At 44.0% G+C, this 15,380-nt stretch overlaps 1 protein-coding gene and 1 long non-coding RNA gene across 2 annotated transcripts in view; one reads left to right on the top strand and one right to left on the bottom strand.

The window, feature by feature from the left end:
* Positions 1-2,766, bottom strand: part of PRMT9 (protein arginine methyltransferase 9) — a 46,375-nt gene extending 43,609 nt beyond the window's left edge. Inside the window, exon 1 of the mRNA XM_015139309.3 lies at positions 2,425-2,766. Within this exon, the coding sequence (XP_014994795.2) occupies positions 2,425-2,613 (189 nt within the window). The 5' untranslated portion in view covers positions 2,614-2,766. The remainder of the gene's footprint in view (positions 1-2,424) is intronic.
* Positions 2,767-5,311: 2,545 nt separating this feature from the next.
* On the top strand, positions 5,312-13,695 carry LOC144340850 (uncharacterized). The gene is made up of 3 exons (XR_013417317.1): positions 5,312-5,677; positions 9,297-9,405; positions 13,504-13,695. It is a non-coding gene; the product is annotated as an uncharacterized LOC144340850 (long non-coding RNA).
* Positions 13,696-15,380: the final 1,685 nt, after the last annotated feature.

Genomic DNA, 15,380 nt, shown 5'->3' on the forward strand with positions numbered 1-15,380 from the left:
TAACCATTTGCTGGACTACAGCAACAGCCTTAACGCTGTCACTCTAGTTCCAATCGCATCTCCCTCCAGCCATTCTCCATGCTGCAACACTGTGAAAAGACGGAAAGCTTTAGTCATTACAGCATTACAATTAAAACATTTTAAATCATCTTCACATATTTTATACAAAAGAGTTGATACTTGGAACTGAATCTTGAGGGAGTTTACTAGAGAGACAAGGATAAGAAAGGAGATTCTGGCTGGGCACGGTGGCTCATGCCTGTAATCCCAGCACTTTGGGAGGCCAAGGCGGGCAGATCACCTGAGGTCAGAAGCTCGAGACCAGCCTGGCCAATATGGTCTAAAATATATAAAATATAAAAATTAGCCAAAGATGGTGGCAAACATCTATAATCCCTGCTACTCAGGAGGCTGAGGCTGGAGAATCACTTGAACCTGGGAGGTGGAGGTTGCAGTGAACCGAGATCGCACCACTGCATTCCAGCCTGAGCAGTAAGAGTGAGGCTCTGTTCAAAAAAAAAAAAAAAAAAAAACCCACACAGATTATATGAAATGGATCAGAGGGTCTACAGATAAGTGGCTTGGTGTGGCTGGAGTTTGGGTATTGAGAATAGAGTAGCAGGAAATGAGATTTCTACAAGGGGCCCATACAAAGAAATACAATTTGTTCGGCAGGAAACAGAACTAGTTGCTTACCCTACTGAATTTCAGGCATCGCCCTACAAATTTTACATATACTTTTTTTTTTTTATTTTTGAGATGGAGTCACACTCTGTCACCCAGGCTGTATTACAGTGGCGCAATCTTGGCTCATTGCAATCTCTGCCTCCTGGGTTCAAGCGATTCTTCTGCATCAGCCTCCCGAGTAGCTGGGACTACAGGTGCATGCCACCACGCCAGGCTAATTTTTTGATTTTTAGTAGAGACGGGGTTTCACCATATTGGCCAGGCTGGTCTCGAACTCCTGACCTTGTGATCCGCCCGCCTCGGCCTCCCAAAGTGCTGGGATTACAGGCGTGAGCCAGCACGCCCAGCCTAAATATACTTTTAATACACAGCAATTTTTTTTTTTTTTTTTTTTTTTTTGAGACGGAGTCTCGCTCTGTCGCCCAGGCTAGAGTGCAACGGCGCCATCTCGGCTCACCGCAAGCTCCGCCTCCCAGGTTCACGCCATTCTCCCGCCTCAGCCTCTCCCAGTAGCTGGGACTACAGGAGCTCGCCATGGCGCCCGGCTAATTTTTTTGTATTTTTAGTAGAGACGGAGTTTCACCGTGGTCTCGACCTCCTGTCTTCATGATCCGCCCGCCTCAGCCTCCCAAAGTGCTGGGATGACAAGCTTGAGCCATCGCGCCAGGCCAATACACAGTAAATATTTTTAAAACAGGCAGTGTCCCTGTTTCACAGAAGAGGAAACTAAGAAACAAGTAACTGAGGAAAGATCACCTGAGTTGATCCATTTTTCTATTGCTGCCTACCTAGAGAAGCAAACTGTATCTAAACATATCATCTCCTCCTAAAGTAGGCCAGCTGGTCCTGAAATTTACACCAAGTTTACATGAACTACAAACATCTAGACGCTACAGACATTTAGTAGGTAGAGATGAAGGATGCTGCCAAACATACTGCAATGCACAGGACATCGTCCCTCCCCCCATAACAAAGAATTATCCCATTCAAAATGTCAATAGTGCCTAGGTTGAGAAACCCTCAGCCTAAATAAAGCAAATTGCAAATTTAAGTTAAATCATTTTTCATAATTTAGATTCTAAAAGTACTTGAAAAAAGTACAGCATTTCAACAGAATAACTGTTGCAAATAATCCAATAATTGAAGTTTAAAGAATGCATCATTAAATGATAACCACTTTAGGCTAATTACACTTTATTCAACTCGAGGCCCGCTATATTCCTACTACACACAATATGACAAATCCAAAAGCCCTTAAGCCAGGGCATGCTTAAATTAGATATAGGGAGAAGAGGATCACGTGAGACCTCATTTCCAATTCGAGGGCCTTTAGAATTCTAAATGAGATGGAAGTTTTGAAACTGAGAAATGACAACATTTGACTTTTGTTGCAAAAACCTAGCTATGTTGACACAGACTGCAGGAGAGAGCTCAGTTGAGAGCCGACTGCAACAGCTAGCAGATGACTGAAGCTCAAACCAGGGTAGTAAAGGGGAAGATGGTGAGAACTCATAAGATTTCTGGACATATTTCGAAGGTGAAGACTGCAGGATTTTCCTCTGGGCAGGTCGTAGGTGTGAATAAAAGAAAGGTGTCAAGGGTGAACAGTAAATATTGATAGCAACCACCCAGCCAAGAATCCTGGCCCCTCTGCCTTTTTTTTTTTTTTTTTTTCCCCCTAATTTTTTTTTACGAGGACGTTGGATCTGCCAGCAAGTGAGAAAAAAGGACCCTCACCTTCACGTTGTCTTTTAGCTCCGGCGCCAGGCTGAGCACGAGGAGGTAGTGGGCATAGGCGGTGCCGAAGTCCTGGACGCCCAGACAGTGCTCTGCGCTCTGCAAGGACCGCGACACCAGCTCGTCCCGGCCGGCTGCCCCAGCGCCACCCCCGGCGTCTCGGCGGGACCTGAGCCGCGAGTTCGACATGGCAGTCACCACTTGTATGGCCAAAGGGAAGATATTTTGTAAACGGGACTAGAAAACTGTCTCGATGCCACACCTCCAGGGACCAGACAATTGCTCAAGTACCTGTACCGGAAAGTTACCCTCCGCCGCGGGTAAACTAGCCCACCCGAGCACAGCCGGAAGCTCCGCCCCGTCCTGGCTCCGCGAGCGGCGCAGACCGTGACGCACACCCCGCTATTGCGGACCTGGCCGGCGGCGCACGCTTCGCGAACGTCAGCGCACCCGACGTGGGCACGTCACTGCCGCCCATTCCCGCAGAAGCGACCACTGCGCGTGAGTATAGGAGAGCTCTTGTGGCAGGACCTGTCCAGTCTCGTGCCCTTTTTTCTCCCTGCTGAAGCAGACCTCTCCCTCTTGCACTCCGAGAGTGTGTGGCTTTCGACTGCAAGACCTTGTTGTACAGACCCAGGCAGTGCAGAGCGCCACCCGCTCATGAGGGACGGTCAAGCATTTGTGATGATGCTTAAGACATTTTGGATCGTGATGCACAAAATTTCAAGACCGGAAAGAACCTGGACATAACAAAAGCACCTCAGACGTGTTAGAGGAAATGCTTTCACAGGCATTTCAAATCATTCTCACAAAACTTGGCTAGGTGGACCTTTGGATCACACTCGTCTTAATGATGGCAAACGTGATATCCTGAGAAGTGACTTGCTCAAAGTCACACAACCAGCTAGTGGCATAGGCATGGTTCAAATCCAAGTTCCCTGCCAACTATCTGTTCAGTTATAAGATGAGCTTAGGGGTTATTACACTGTTCCATGTCTTATCACTGGATAGTGATTACATTAATACAAAGACAGTTTTTCCACATTCAAGTATGGCCTCTAAGATATAGATTCCAAACTCTAAAAGGGAGGGGAGCATAGTTATCACGGCCGAAAAGTTATTTTTGTCCCAATTTTCAAATACATTAAAGGACAATATCTTCAATCGAGCATTTTGCATATCAAACTAATACACTTTGAGGGCTCCTCTAATTCTCAAAAACACGTCATGCCTTTTTGCCTTCTCTTCTGATCCAATTACCTGAACTACCCTTTTTTTCTGAGCACTTGCCAGTGTAAACCCTAATCAGTTTTTTTAGGTTCCAGTTCACTAGATTGTGAGCTATTCTTAATCACTTTTGTGACCTTTGCACCTAGCGGATTATGATGCAAAGTAAGGACTTTGATTTTTTTTTTTTTTTTTTTTTTTTTTTTTTGAGATGGAGTCTTGCCCTGTGGCAGGCTGGAGTGCAGTGGTGTGATCTCGGCTCACTGCAACCTCTGCCTCTAGGGTTCAAGCGATTCTCATGTCTCAGCCTCCCAAGTAGTTGGGACTACAGGCGAGCGCCACCACGCCAAGCTAATTTTTGTAGTTTTAGTAGACGCGGGGTTTTGTTGGCCATGTTGGCCAGGATGGTGATTTTTAATTTAATGCAAAGGGCCAGCGCGGTGGCTCACGCCTGTAATCCCAGCACTTTGGGAGGCCGAGGCGGACAGATCACTTCAGATCAGGGGTTCGAGACCAGCCTGGCCAACGTGTGAAGCCCTGTCTCTACTAAAAAAATAATAATAATACAAAAATTAGCTGGGCGTGGTGATGGGTGTCTGTAATCCCATCTACTCGGGAGGCTGAGGCAGGAGAATCGCTTGAACCTGGAAGGCAGAGGTTGCAGTGAGCAGAGATCGTGGCATTGCACTCCAGCCTGGATGGTAAGAGTGAAACTGAGTGTCAAAAATAACAGTAATAATAATAATTTAACGCAAAGTATAGCCCCACTCCTAGGTTTTGCACGTAGACTTTTCCAACTATTCATGTTCCTATTTCTCTCCTATGCTTAATTGCTACTTTCTGTACAAAATAAATTAGGACTTAATGTATGATACTTCCTTAACGAAACTGAAACGTCTAAGGCTAAGGCCTTTCTATTCCTAGTAGGAATCAACAGAACATGAAAGGGCCATCGGACTTCTTAAAAAAGGGCATTCGAGGCCGGGCGTGGTGGCTCACGCCTGTAATCCCAGCACTTTGGGAGGCCGAGGCAGGCGGATCACAAGGTCAGGAGATCGAGACCACGGTGAAACCCCGTCTCTACTAAAAATACAAAAAAAAAAATTAGCCAGGCGCGGTGGCGGGCGCCTGTAGTCCCAGCTACTCAGGAGGCTGAGGCAGGAGAATGGCGTAAACCCAGGAGGCGGAGCTTGCAGTGAGCCGAGATCGCGCCACTGCACTCCAGCCTGGGCGACAGAGCGAGACTCCGTCTCAAAAAACAAAAAAACAAAAACAAACAAACAAAAAAGGGCATTCGAGAGCAAGCTTGGTCCTTTCTAGCCCATCCAATCAGCATTCCTTAGGATTATTTATTTTAAAAAGGCCTATTAAAGCTACCTTTCCTACTTTAATCACAAGAGCACTATAACCATCAAATGAGATAATATCTAGAAACATTTTTTATCTGGTATACATATAGAGTTAATGTTATCCATTGTTACTATTATCTGGAATCACTTAAAAATTATCTGGATGGCTGAGCACGGTGGCTAACACCTGTAATCCCAGCACTTTGGGAGGCCAAGGCAGGCGCATCACAAGGTCAAGAGATTGAGACCATCCTGGCTAACACGGTGAAACCCTGTCTCTACTAAAAATACAAAAAATTAGCTGGGCGAGGTGGCGGGCGCCTGTAGTCCCAGCTACTCGGGAGGCTGAGGCAGGAGAATGGCGTGAACCCGAGAGGGCGAGCTTGCAGTGAGCCGAGATTGTGCCACTGCACTCCAGCCTGGGTGACAGAGCGAGACTCTGTCTCAAAATAAATAAGTAGGTAAATAAATAAATAAATCTGGATTATTAAAATAAAAATTAGGTTACTAACACCTGTAAGCATTTGATCAAAAGTGTATGCACCAATATCCTTTAAGTGTCAGATGTGGTTGACTGAAACCTCTTTTCAGAAAGCAGAAAGAAACCTCCCAGTCTTTCACTGCAGAAAAGTGGGTTGGAGATGAATCACTGAAACGTCATCCTTCCAGTCACCTCTGTGAGTCCCTGCTTCAGCTGACTTACTTCACTTTACATATTATCTTGTACTCCAGGGCATGCTTTCTGCTTCCACAGGGGCAGGGTTTCTTTTCTTTTGTTTTGCTCCATTTTGTTTTTTGGTCTGTTTGGTTCATTGAGATAACCTGAGTACCTAAAACACCTAGACTGCATGAAACTTATACTGAACATATTTCTACCAAGTCTGTGGAGGGCAAGAGATGGAGGAGGGGCTTGAGACAGAGTTTCATTCTTGTTGCCCAGGCTGGAGCGCAATGGTGCGATCTCGGCTCACTGCAACCTCCGCCTCCTGGGTTCAAGCGATTCTCCTGCCTCAGCCTCCCTAGTAGCTGAGATTACAGGCAGCCACCACACCCGAATAATTTTGTATTTTTAGTAGAGATGGGGTTTCTCCATGTTGGTCAGGCTGGTCTCGAGCTCCTGACCTCAGGTGATCCACCCACCTCTGCCTCCCAAAGTGCTGGGATTACAGGCGTGAGCCACCGCACCCGGCCAAATATTTGCATTTTTTGGTGGTTTATCTATAGCTTCAAGACACTCTGAACATAGAGTAGGTCATTTGAAAAAATGGAATGATACAAATAACATGGAACATCTGGTCACCTTAAGAAACTGGAATTGACTGGGTGTGGTGACTCATGCCTGTAATTCCAGAGCTTTGAGAGGCTAAGGCAGGAGAATGACTTGAGGCCAGGAGTTCAAGACCAGCCTGAGCAACATAGCAAGACTCCACCTCTACCAAAAATTTAAAATAAAAAAGTTAGCTGGGTGTGGTGGCACACACCTGTGGTCCTAGGTACTCAGGAGTCTGAGATGGGAGGATCTCCGAGGAGTTCAAAGCTTCAGTTAGCTATGATTGTACCACTGTACTCTAGCAACAGAGCAAGACCGTGTCTCAAATAAATAAATAAACTGGAATCGTAAATATATTTTGATTACTATTTTCTGTTCCTTTATTACCTCAGTACTGGTTGAGGCTGAGTTACTTAAGATTCTTCATCTTTATGAAGATTAACTGAATTTATTGTAATTACCTTTCATGCCTTTTGGAAGAGCCCTATATTCAAAGAACCCAGAAGTACAATGAAAAACAAAGGCAGAATGTAGGTTATACTTTTTTATTCTTAATCAAAGATTTCTTTAGAAACATTGAAAGCATCACTTTTTTGTTGACGATAGCCCTTTTGCCCCTCACAACTATGATCTTTACCTCTGAGAGTCTATTTGGTTCCTTCCTTTACATTTCCTTTTTTACCCTCTTTTAGGATTCTAAGAAAAACCTCAATGATGTAGAAAACCACTGCTGACTGGGAGGCAGGTCCAAATGTGGTTGTGTTTCATCATATTCCGGGCACCTTGTCAACAAACCACACATGCCAAACACAGAAGTAAAACCAGCTGAAGGGCTCTCAGTCAGCTTTCCAATGTGCAAAAGTTTAAGGTTAACAAGTGGGAAAAATGCTCATAGAAAGTGTATTAACAACGGGCTGGGAGCAGTGGCTCATGCTTTAATCCCAGTACTTTGGGAGGCCAAGGTGGTCAGATGACTTGAGGTCAGCAGTTCAAGACCAGCCTGGGCAACATGGTGAAAACCTTGTCTCTACTAAAAATACAAAAATTAGCTGGGTGTGGTGGCATGCACCTGTAGTCCCAGCTATTCGGGAGGCTGAGGTGGGAGGATTGTTTGAGCCTGGGAGATGGAGGTGGCAGTGAGCCCCGATCGTGCCACTGCACTCCAGCCTGGGTGACAGAGCCAGACTCAGTCTCTAAATAAATTAATTAATAAAAAATAAGAATAAAGCATATTAACAAGGGATAAACAACTTGTCAGCTTGTTGTGTTTATAAATGTAGAGGTTCTTTTTTTTTTTTTTTTTTTTGAGATGGAGTTTCACTCTGTCACCCAGGCTGGAGTGTGGTGGCACGATCTCGGCTCACTGCATCTTCCACCTCCCATGTTCAAGCAATTCTCTGCCTCAGCCTCCCAAGTAGCTGGGATTACAGGCGCCCACCACCATGGCCTGCTAATTTTTTTCTTTTTTTTTTTTTTTTTTTTTTTGGTATTTTTAGTAGAGATGGGGTTTCACCATCTTGACCGGGCTGATCTTGAACTCCTGACCTCGAGATCCACCCGCCCCGGTCTCCCAAAGTGCTGGGATTACAGGCATGAGGCACTGCGCCCAGCCTGGTTCATTCTTTTCTTCTTTTTCTTTTTCTTTTTTTCTTTTTAGAGACAGGGTATCACTCTGCTGCCCGGGATGGAGTGCAGTGGCATGATTATAGCTCACTGCAGCCTCAAACTCTTAGAACAAGTGATCCTTCTACCTCAGCCTCCTGAATAGCTGGGACTACAGGTCCATGCCACCACACATAACTAATTTTTAAATTTATTGTACAGATAAACTCTTAGCATGTGGCCCAGGCTGCCCTCGAACTCCTGGCCTCAAGCAATCCTCCCATCTCAGCCTGCAAAAGTCCTGGGATTACAGTTGTGAGCCACTGTGCCCTGTGAGGTTTAAACATTTTTCCGGGATCTGGTTTGTTTTATTTTTGGTTTGGAGCCCTGTTCACAACTCTTTGTGCATTTTAGGATCATTTGGGGAGTTTTTAAACAGTATCAGTGCGTAGACCTCGTCCCCGGAGATGCTAATTTAACTAGCCTGGAATGGGGTTGGGCATGAGTATTTTTGCTATGGTTGTCTATGGATTTAAAGATGTGTGGTGGCTCATGCCTGTAATCCCAGCACTTTGGGAGGCTGAGGCAAGTGGATCACCTGAGGTCAGAAGTTGGAGACCAGCCTGGTTCAACAAGGCAAAACCCTGTCCCTGTCACTACTAAAAATACAAAAATTAGCTGGGCATGGTGGCATGCACCTGTAGTCTCAGCTACTTCTGAGACTGAGGCACAAGAATCGCTTGAACCTGGGAGGTGGAGGCTATAGTGAGCCAAGATCGCACCACTGCACTCCAGCCTCTAAAAAAAAAAAAGAAAAGAAAAGATACTCTCTTTAAGCGATATGTTATAAGACATAAGGCCAATGTAGGGAGTGAAAATATAATTTTTTTATGAAAATATAATTTTTTTATGTTAGAATTGTGAGGGTTCTCTCAATTGAATTCTTTTGAATTTAAGTAATAATATAATGAGGAATAGAATGTTCATCTTACTGAATTACCTGTTGAAGAGAAAATTTTATAATTGGATCAACAAAATACTATGGCTACAGACCAACTGTTGGGCATTGAAATTTACTTTGATAATTTTCACTGCTAAGTATTTCCAGCTTATTCAATCTATTTAACTACAATTAAGATACTTTGTTTTATAACACTCCTTTTCTAATTGTTCCATATGCAATTTCAAAATCTAGAACTCAATTTAAATATAAAATTGTAATAATGGCCAGACAATGCTGGGTTTGGAATCTGAGTGTTCTCCGTGTACAAGGTCCTATAATAACGCGACAGCAGAGTTCAGAGACAATATGAGGGAAAATCCACTTGAGCGCTACTCTGCACCAGGTCCAGTCTCACTCTGCTATAAAGAACTACTGGGTAATTGATGAAGAAAAGAGGTTTAACTGACACATGGTTCCACAGGCTTAACTGGAAGCATGAATGGGAGACCTCAGGAAACTTATAATCATGGCAGAAGATGAAGGGGAAACAAGTACCTTCTTTACATGGAGGCAGGAGAGAGAACGAAGGGGTGAGTGCCGCACACTTTTAAACCATCAGATCTCATGAGAACGAGAACAGCAAGGGGGTAATCTGTCCCCATGATCCAATCACCTCCCATCAGGCTCCTCCCCTGACATGTGGGAATTACAGTTCGACATGAGATTTGGGTGGGGAGACAGAGCCAAACCAGATCACCTAGTTTAGGCAAAGCATCCTTTTTAAAATTTCTCATTGTCTGCTGTTCATAATGCTGTCTTAGCACTTAGCCCTATTACGTTCAAATGGCCTGTTTGTCCTCCTGACTAGAAAGTGGGTTCCTAGGCCTCAAGGAAGTATGTCTTATTCATTTTTCATCACTAGCATTCAAAATAGTAACTAGAACAAAAGAAGTCATTAAATATCTGATTAACCTGAAAGGGAGGCAGCTAAAGAGAGGTAGAGAAAGAGGAAGAATTGAAAGATGTGTCAAAAACAAAGACTACAGGACTTAAAACAATTACATGATAGGAGTAACAGGGACATAAGAAAAAGGGAGAGATTAGGCTGGGCGCAGTGGCTCACACCTGTAATCCTAGCACTTTGGGAGGCTGAGGCAGGTGGATCACCTGAGGTCAGGAGTTCGACACCAGCCTGACCAACATGGTGAAACCCTGTCTCTATTAAAATTACAAAAATTAGCCAGGCGTGGTTGCGGTTGCCTGTAATCCCAGTTACTTGGGAGACTGAGATAGGAGAATCGCTTGAACCCAGGAGGCAGAGGTTGCAGTGAGCCAAGATCGTGCCATTGCACTCCAGCCTGGGTAACAAGACTGAAACTCATCTTAAAAAAAAAAAAAAAGGAAAAAAGAAAAGAAAGAAAAAGAAAAAGGGAAAAATTGAAGGTGATGCCAGTACTTTTGGCATGAGCAACCAGGTGGTGCCATTAACTAGGATATGAAGTGTAGGGAAGGGAGATGAACAGATTCGAAGAGAAAAATGATTAGTTATGTCAACCAAAACTAAGTCTGTTGAGAGAGAAATAATTTGGTAAAGGTTTACTGAAAGCCAGATATGAAGATTGACCCAGGAAGATACATCAACAAAGTTGGGAGTGTTCCAGAATCTGTTGCAAGTTGGAAGGCTTTTATAAGACAGTAGGAGAAGGTAGGGGAACTTCTCATACCACAGTTGTATTCTTTCATTGATGAATGTAACACAGAGGTTATAATCATTGGCTACAGATTGCAACATACAGGCTAAAATGTCTGCGTGCAAGACAATAAGTAAAACTTTATGATTCTGGCCAGGCATGTAGCTCATACTTGTAATCCTAGCACTTTGGAAGGCTAAGGCAGGTGGATTGCCTGAGCTCAGGAGTTAGAGACCAGCCTGGGAAACATGGCAAAACCCTGTCTTTACTAAAAATACAAAAAATCAGCCAGGCATGGTGGGGCATGCCTATAATCCCAACTACTAGGGAGGCTGAGGCATGAGAATCGCTTGAACCTGGGAGGCGGAGGTTGCAGTGAGTGGAGATCACGCCACTGCACTCCAGCATGAGCAACAGAATGAGACTCTGTCTCCAAAAAAAAAAAACAACTTTATGATTCAAAAATAAATCTGCATTCTTTTTAGTGTTAGTAGGTTATACATTAATCAGTAGGTCAACAACTTGAGGAACTCATAAGATTCTTTATTCAGGGATAGATGTCACCATGAATCACAAGACCTTAAAGAAAACTAACAAATGCAACCTGTAGTTTATCAGGTAAACGGCTGTGTTTGAGGTATCTGGACATCAAGTGAAGATGTCCAGTGGGCTGGTGAGAAAGTATGTTTAGAGCTCACTGGAAATATCTGGTCTAGATATAAGTATCTGGAGGGGTTTTGTTTGTTTGTTTGTTTGTTTGTTTGTTTGCTTTTTGAGACAGAATCTTGCTGTGTTGCCCAGGCTTGGTGCAATCATGGCAAACTGCAGCTTCAACCTCCCAGGCTCAAGCAATCCTCCCACCTCAGCCTCCAGAGTAGCCGAGACTACAGGAACACGCCACTACACCTGTCTAATTTTTGTGGGTTTTGTAGAGATGTGGTCTCTCCACATTGAACAGACCAGTCTGTAACCCTGGGCTCAAGTGATCCTCTTGCCTCAACCTCCCAAAGTACTGGGATTACAGGCGTGAGCCACTGCACCCAGCTGGAAGTTTTAATCAAGTTGATAGGTTGAAGTTGTAGCAATGATTATAATTATCCTGGAAAAGTGTGTAGAGGGAGGAAATGTGCATCACAAAATGCAGAATGAGGAAAGGGCGGCAAAGCCTCCTCTGAAATTGCTAATAGAAGAAAGTAAGATATTGGATAAAATAAGATTTTATAGAATGAACAATCCTAAGAAATGGCTTATAAATGAGTTGCCAGTAGGACCAGGGTCTCTCATAAACCTAGTCAGAGCAATAGCATATAGAATAAATAAATATAAAAATGTGAATAAATTACATTTTTCTCAATATAGTACTTCTCCTTATCCATGAAGGATACATTCCAAGACCCTCAGGTGATGCCTGAAACCATGAATAATAACAAATTCTATATAGATTATGTTTTTTCTTATACATACATTTCTATGATAAAGTTTAATTAGGCACAGTAAGAGATGAAAATTAGGCTGGGCACGGTGGCTCATACCTGTAATCCTAGCACTTTGGGAGGCCGAGGCAGGTAGATCATTTGAGGTCATGAGTTCGAGACCAGCCTGGCCAACATAGTGAAACCCTGTCTCTACTAAAAATACAAACGTTAGCTGGGCATATTGGTGCACACCTGTAATCCCAGCTACTTGAGAGGCTGACGCAGAAGAATCGCTTGAGCCTGGGAGACAGGCTGTGGTGAGCCAAGATCGCACCACTGCAGTCCAGTCTGGGCAACAGAGTGAGACCCTGTCTCAAAAATAAATAAATAAATAAATAAATAAATAAATAAATAAATAAAGAGGCCGGGCGTGGTGGCTCACGCCTGTAATCCCAGCACTTTGGGAGGCCCAGGCGGGCGGATCATGAGGTTAGGAGATAGAGACCATCCTGGCTAACACAGTGAAACCCTGTCTCTACTAAAAAGAAATACAAACAATTAGCTAGGCGTGGTGGCGGGTGCCTGTAGTCCCAGCTACTCAGGAGGCTGAGGCAGGAGAATGGCGTGAACCTGGGAGGCAGAGCTTGCAGTGAGCCGAGATCGTGCCACTGCACTCCAACCTGGGAGTCAAAGCGAGACTCCATCTCAAAAAAAAAAAAAAAAGAGATGAAAATTAATAATAAAATAGAATAGTTACAATAGAGTGGGCCCGGTGGCTCACACCTGTAATCCTAGCTCTTTAGGAGGTTGAGGCAGATGGATTATCTGAGGTCAGGAGTTTGAGACCAGCCTGACCAACATGGTGAAACCCCGTCTATACTAAAAATATAAAATTAGCCAGGCATGGTGGTGCTTGCCTGTAATTCCAGTTACTGAATTGGAGAATTGGAGAACAACTGCCTGAAGCAGGAGAATAACTTGAACCTGGGAGGTGGAGGTTGCAGTGAGCTGAGATTGTGCCATTTCACTCCAGGCTGGGTAACAAGAGCGAAACCGTGTCTCAAAAAAATTAGTATTATTATTATTATAATATACTATAATAAATGTTATGTGAATATGGCCTCTCTCTCTCTCTCTCTAAATATCTTATTGTGCTATATCTTATTGTACTATATTGTGTAACTGAAACCACAGACAGGGGGGGACTACTGTATATTATAATTCATCTTTATGATAAGGATTTTTTAATGACTTGATAAAAGTGAAAGTTGGTAAGTTAGGGTTTTTCTCCAAGACAGTATGTGTTTTGATTCTAACAAAAGTGCTAGTTATCTATATACAAATATAATTTAGCATATTGATATTTATTGAATACATTCTGCATAGTAGGCAATGTTTTAAGTAATTTAGTGTTTTACCAGCCAGTATCTTCCTTTTTCTGGGAACTGTTTATATTAGTCAGCTTTTACCACATTATACTACATAACAAACAACTCTGAAAATTCAGTGTTGTCTTAGTCACTTGGTAACAAAATAACTGAGACTGGATAACTTATAAATAATAGAAATTTCGTTCTTACAGTCCTGGAGGCTGATAAGTTGAAGATCAGACCGATGGCAGCTTTGATGTCTGGTAAGAGCCCAGGCTCTGCTTCCAAGATGGCACCTGCGATACTGTATCCTGCAGAAGGGATGAACTCTGTGTCTTCACATAGAAGAAAGGATAGAAAAGGGCAAAAATGGTCTAGCTTGTTTCCACCAGCTTTTTTTTTTTTTTTTTGAGACAGAGTCTCCCTCTGTTGCACAGGCTGAAGTGCAATGGCATGATCTCCGCTCACTGAAAGCTCTACCTCCTGGATTCAAGTTGTTCTCCTGCTTCAGTCTCCCAAGTAGCTGGAATTACTGGCGCCCCCCCCGGCCCCCCCCGGCCCCCCCCGCCCCTCCGCCCCCCCGCCCCCCCGCCCCCCCCCCCCCCCCCCCCCCCCCCCCCCGCCGCCAACACGCCCGGCTAATTTTTGTATTTTTAGTAGAGACAGGGTTTCACCGTGTTGGCCAGGCTGGTCTTGAACTCCTGACTTCAGGTAATCTGCCTGCCTTGGCCTCCCAAAGTGCTGGATTACAGGCGTGAGCCACTGCACCTGGCCTCCACCAGCCCTTTTAAAGCATCACTAATCATATTCACAAGGGCAGAAGTCCTCATGACTTAATAATCTCCTAAAGACCCAAACTTTGAATACTGTAACACAGGTGAGTAAATTTTAACATGAATTTTGGACACATTTAAACCGTAACAAGTACCTTAGAAAAGAAAGGACTATTTCTTGCTTATATTACATGTAGACCACAAATTGCCAACAATGCTGCTTAGATTTTGAGAAGGCTATGACTCTGTACCATGTATTCTCTCATACTGGATTACACATTTAAAAAGCAGTTCCTATGTGAAACCTGCTCATTCTCATGGCAGAGAGGGAAAGCCATAGAACTGCTAAAAAATCGTGATGCTTCTTAAAGTTTCTGCAAAGCTGTATATATGTCATGTCCTCTCTAGGCTGGGTGTGTTGGCTCACGCCTGTAATCCCAGCACTTTGGGAGGCCGAGACAGGCAGATCACAAGGTCAGGAGATTGAGACCATCCTGGCTAACACTGTGAAACCCCATCTCTACTAAAAATGCAAAAAATTAGCCAGGTGTGGTGGCAGGCACTTGTAGTCCCAGCTACTCGGGAGGCTGAGGCAGGAAAACTGCTTGAATCAGGGAGGCAGAGGTTACAGTGAGCTGAGATCATGCCACTGCACTCCAGCGTGGGTGAGAGAGTGAGACTCCGTCTCAAAAAAATAAAAAATAAATAAAATAAAAATGTCCTCTCACACTCTATTGGTGAAAGCATATTATTGTGGTTAAGTCCAATGGCAAAGGGAAAGGTATATACACTCTTCCTGCGAGGAAGAGGGCACTTCAGTTTACATGTTCGTGGAAGGAACAGAGTGAATACTAGAGGACAATATTACAATTTACTACCACTGTTCCTCTCTCAGCTTAAGCTCTGTTCTATCTCCCACTCCTCAGATCAGCAGTAGCATGAAAATAACAGCCCGCATTCCTGGTACCAGAGGTGGAAATACGCACATCATGTACAAATTATCTGTTCTGACCTGTTTGGTGGCTCCCTGGAATACTGATTGAAAGGCTTGTCTTTATTTCATCCAACTCCTAACTAGCCTAGGGCTAAAGCTTCTTGCTGCAGGGCATTTGTAGAAAATATTCAGACGTTAGACTACGTTAGACTAAATTTGGTCTAACGTCTAAATTTTTTTTTTTTTTTTTTTTTTTTGAGACAGAGTCTCGCTTTGTTGTCGCCCAGGCTGGAGTGCAGTGGCGCGATCTCAGCTCACTGCAAGCTCCGCCTCCCGGACTAACGCCATTCTCCTGCCTCAGCCTCCCAAGTAGCTGGGACTG

This window comes from Macaca mulatta, chromosome 5 (genome assembly GCF_049350105.2).
Source record: "Macaca mulatta isolate MMU2019108-1 chromosome 5, T2T-MMU8v2.0, whole genome shotgun sequence".
In the NCBI taxonomy this organism is placed as follows: Eukaryota; Metazoa; Chordata; class Mammalia; order Primates; family Cercopithecidae; genus Macaca; species Macaca mulatta.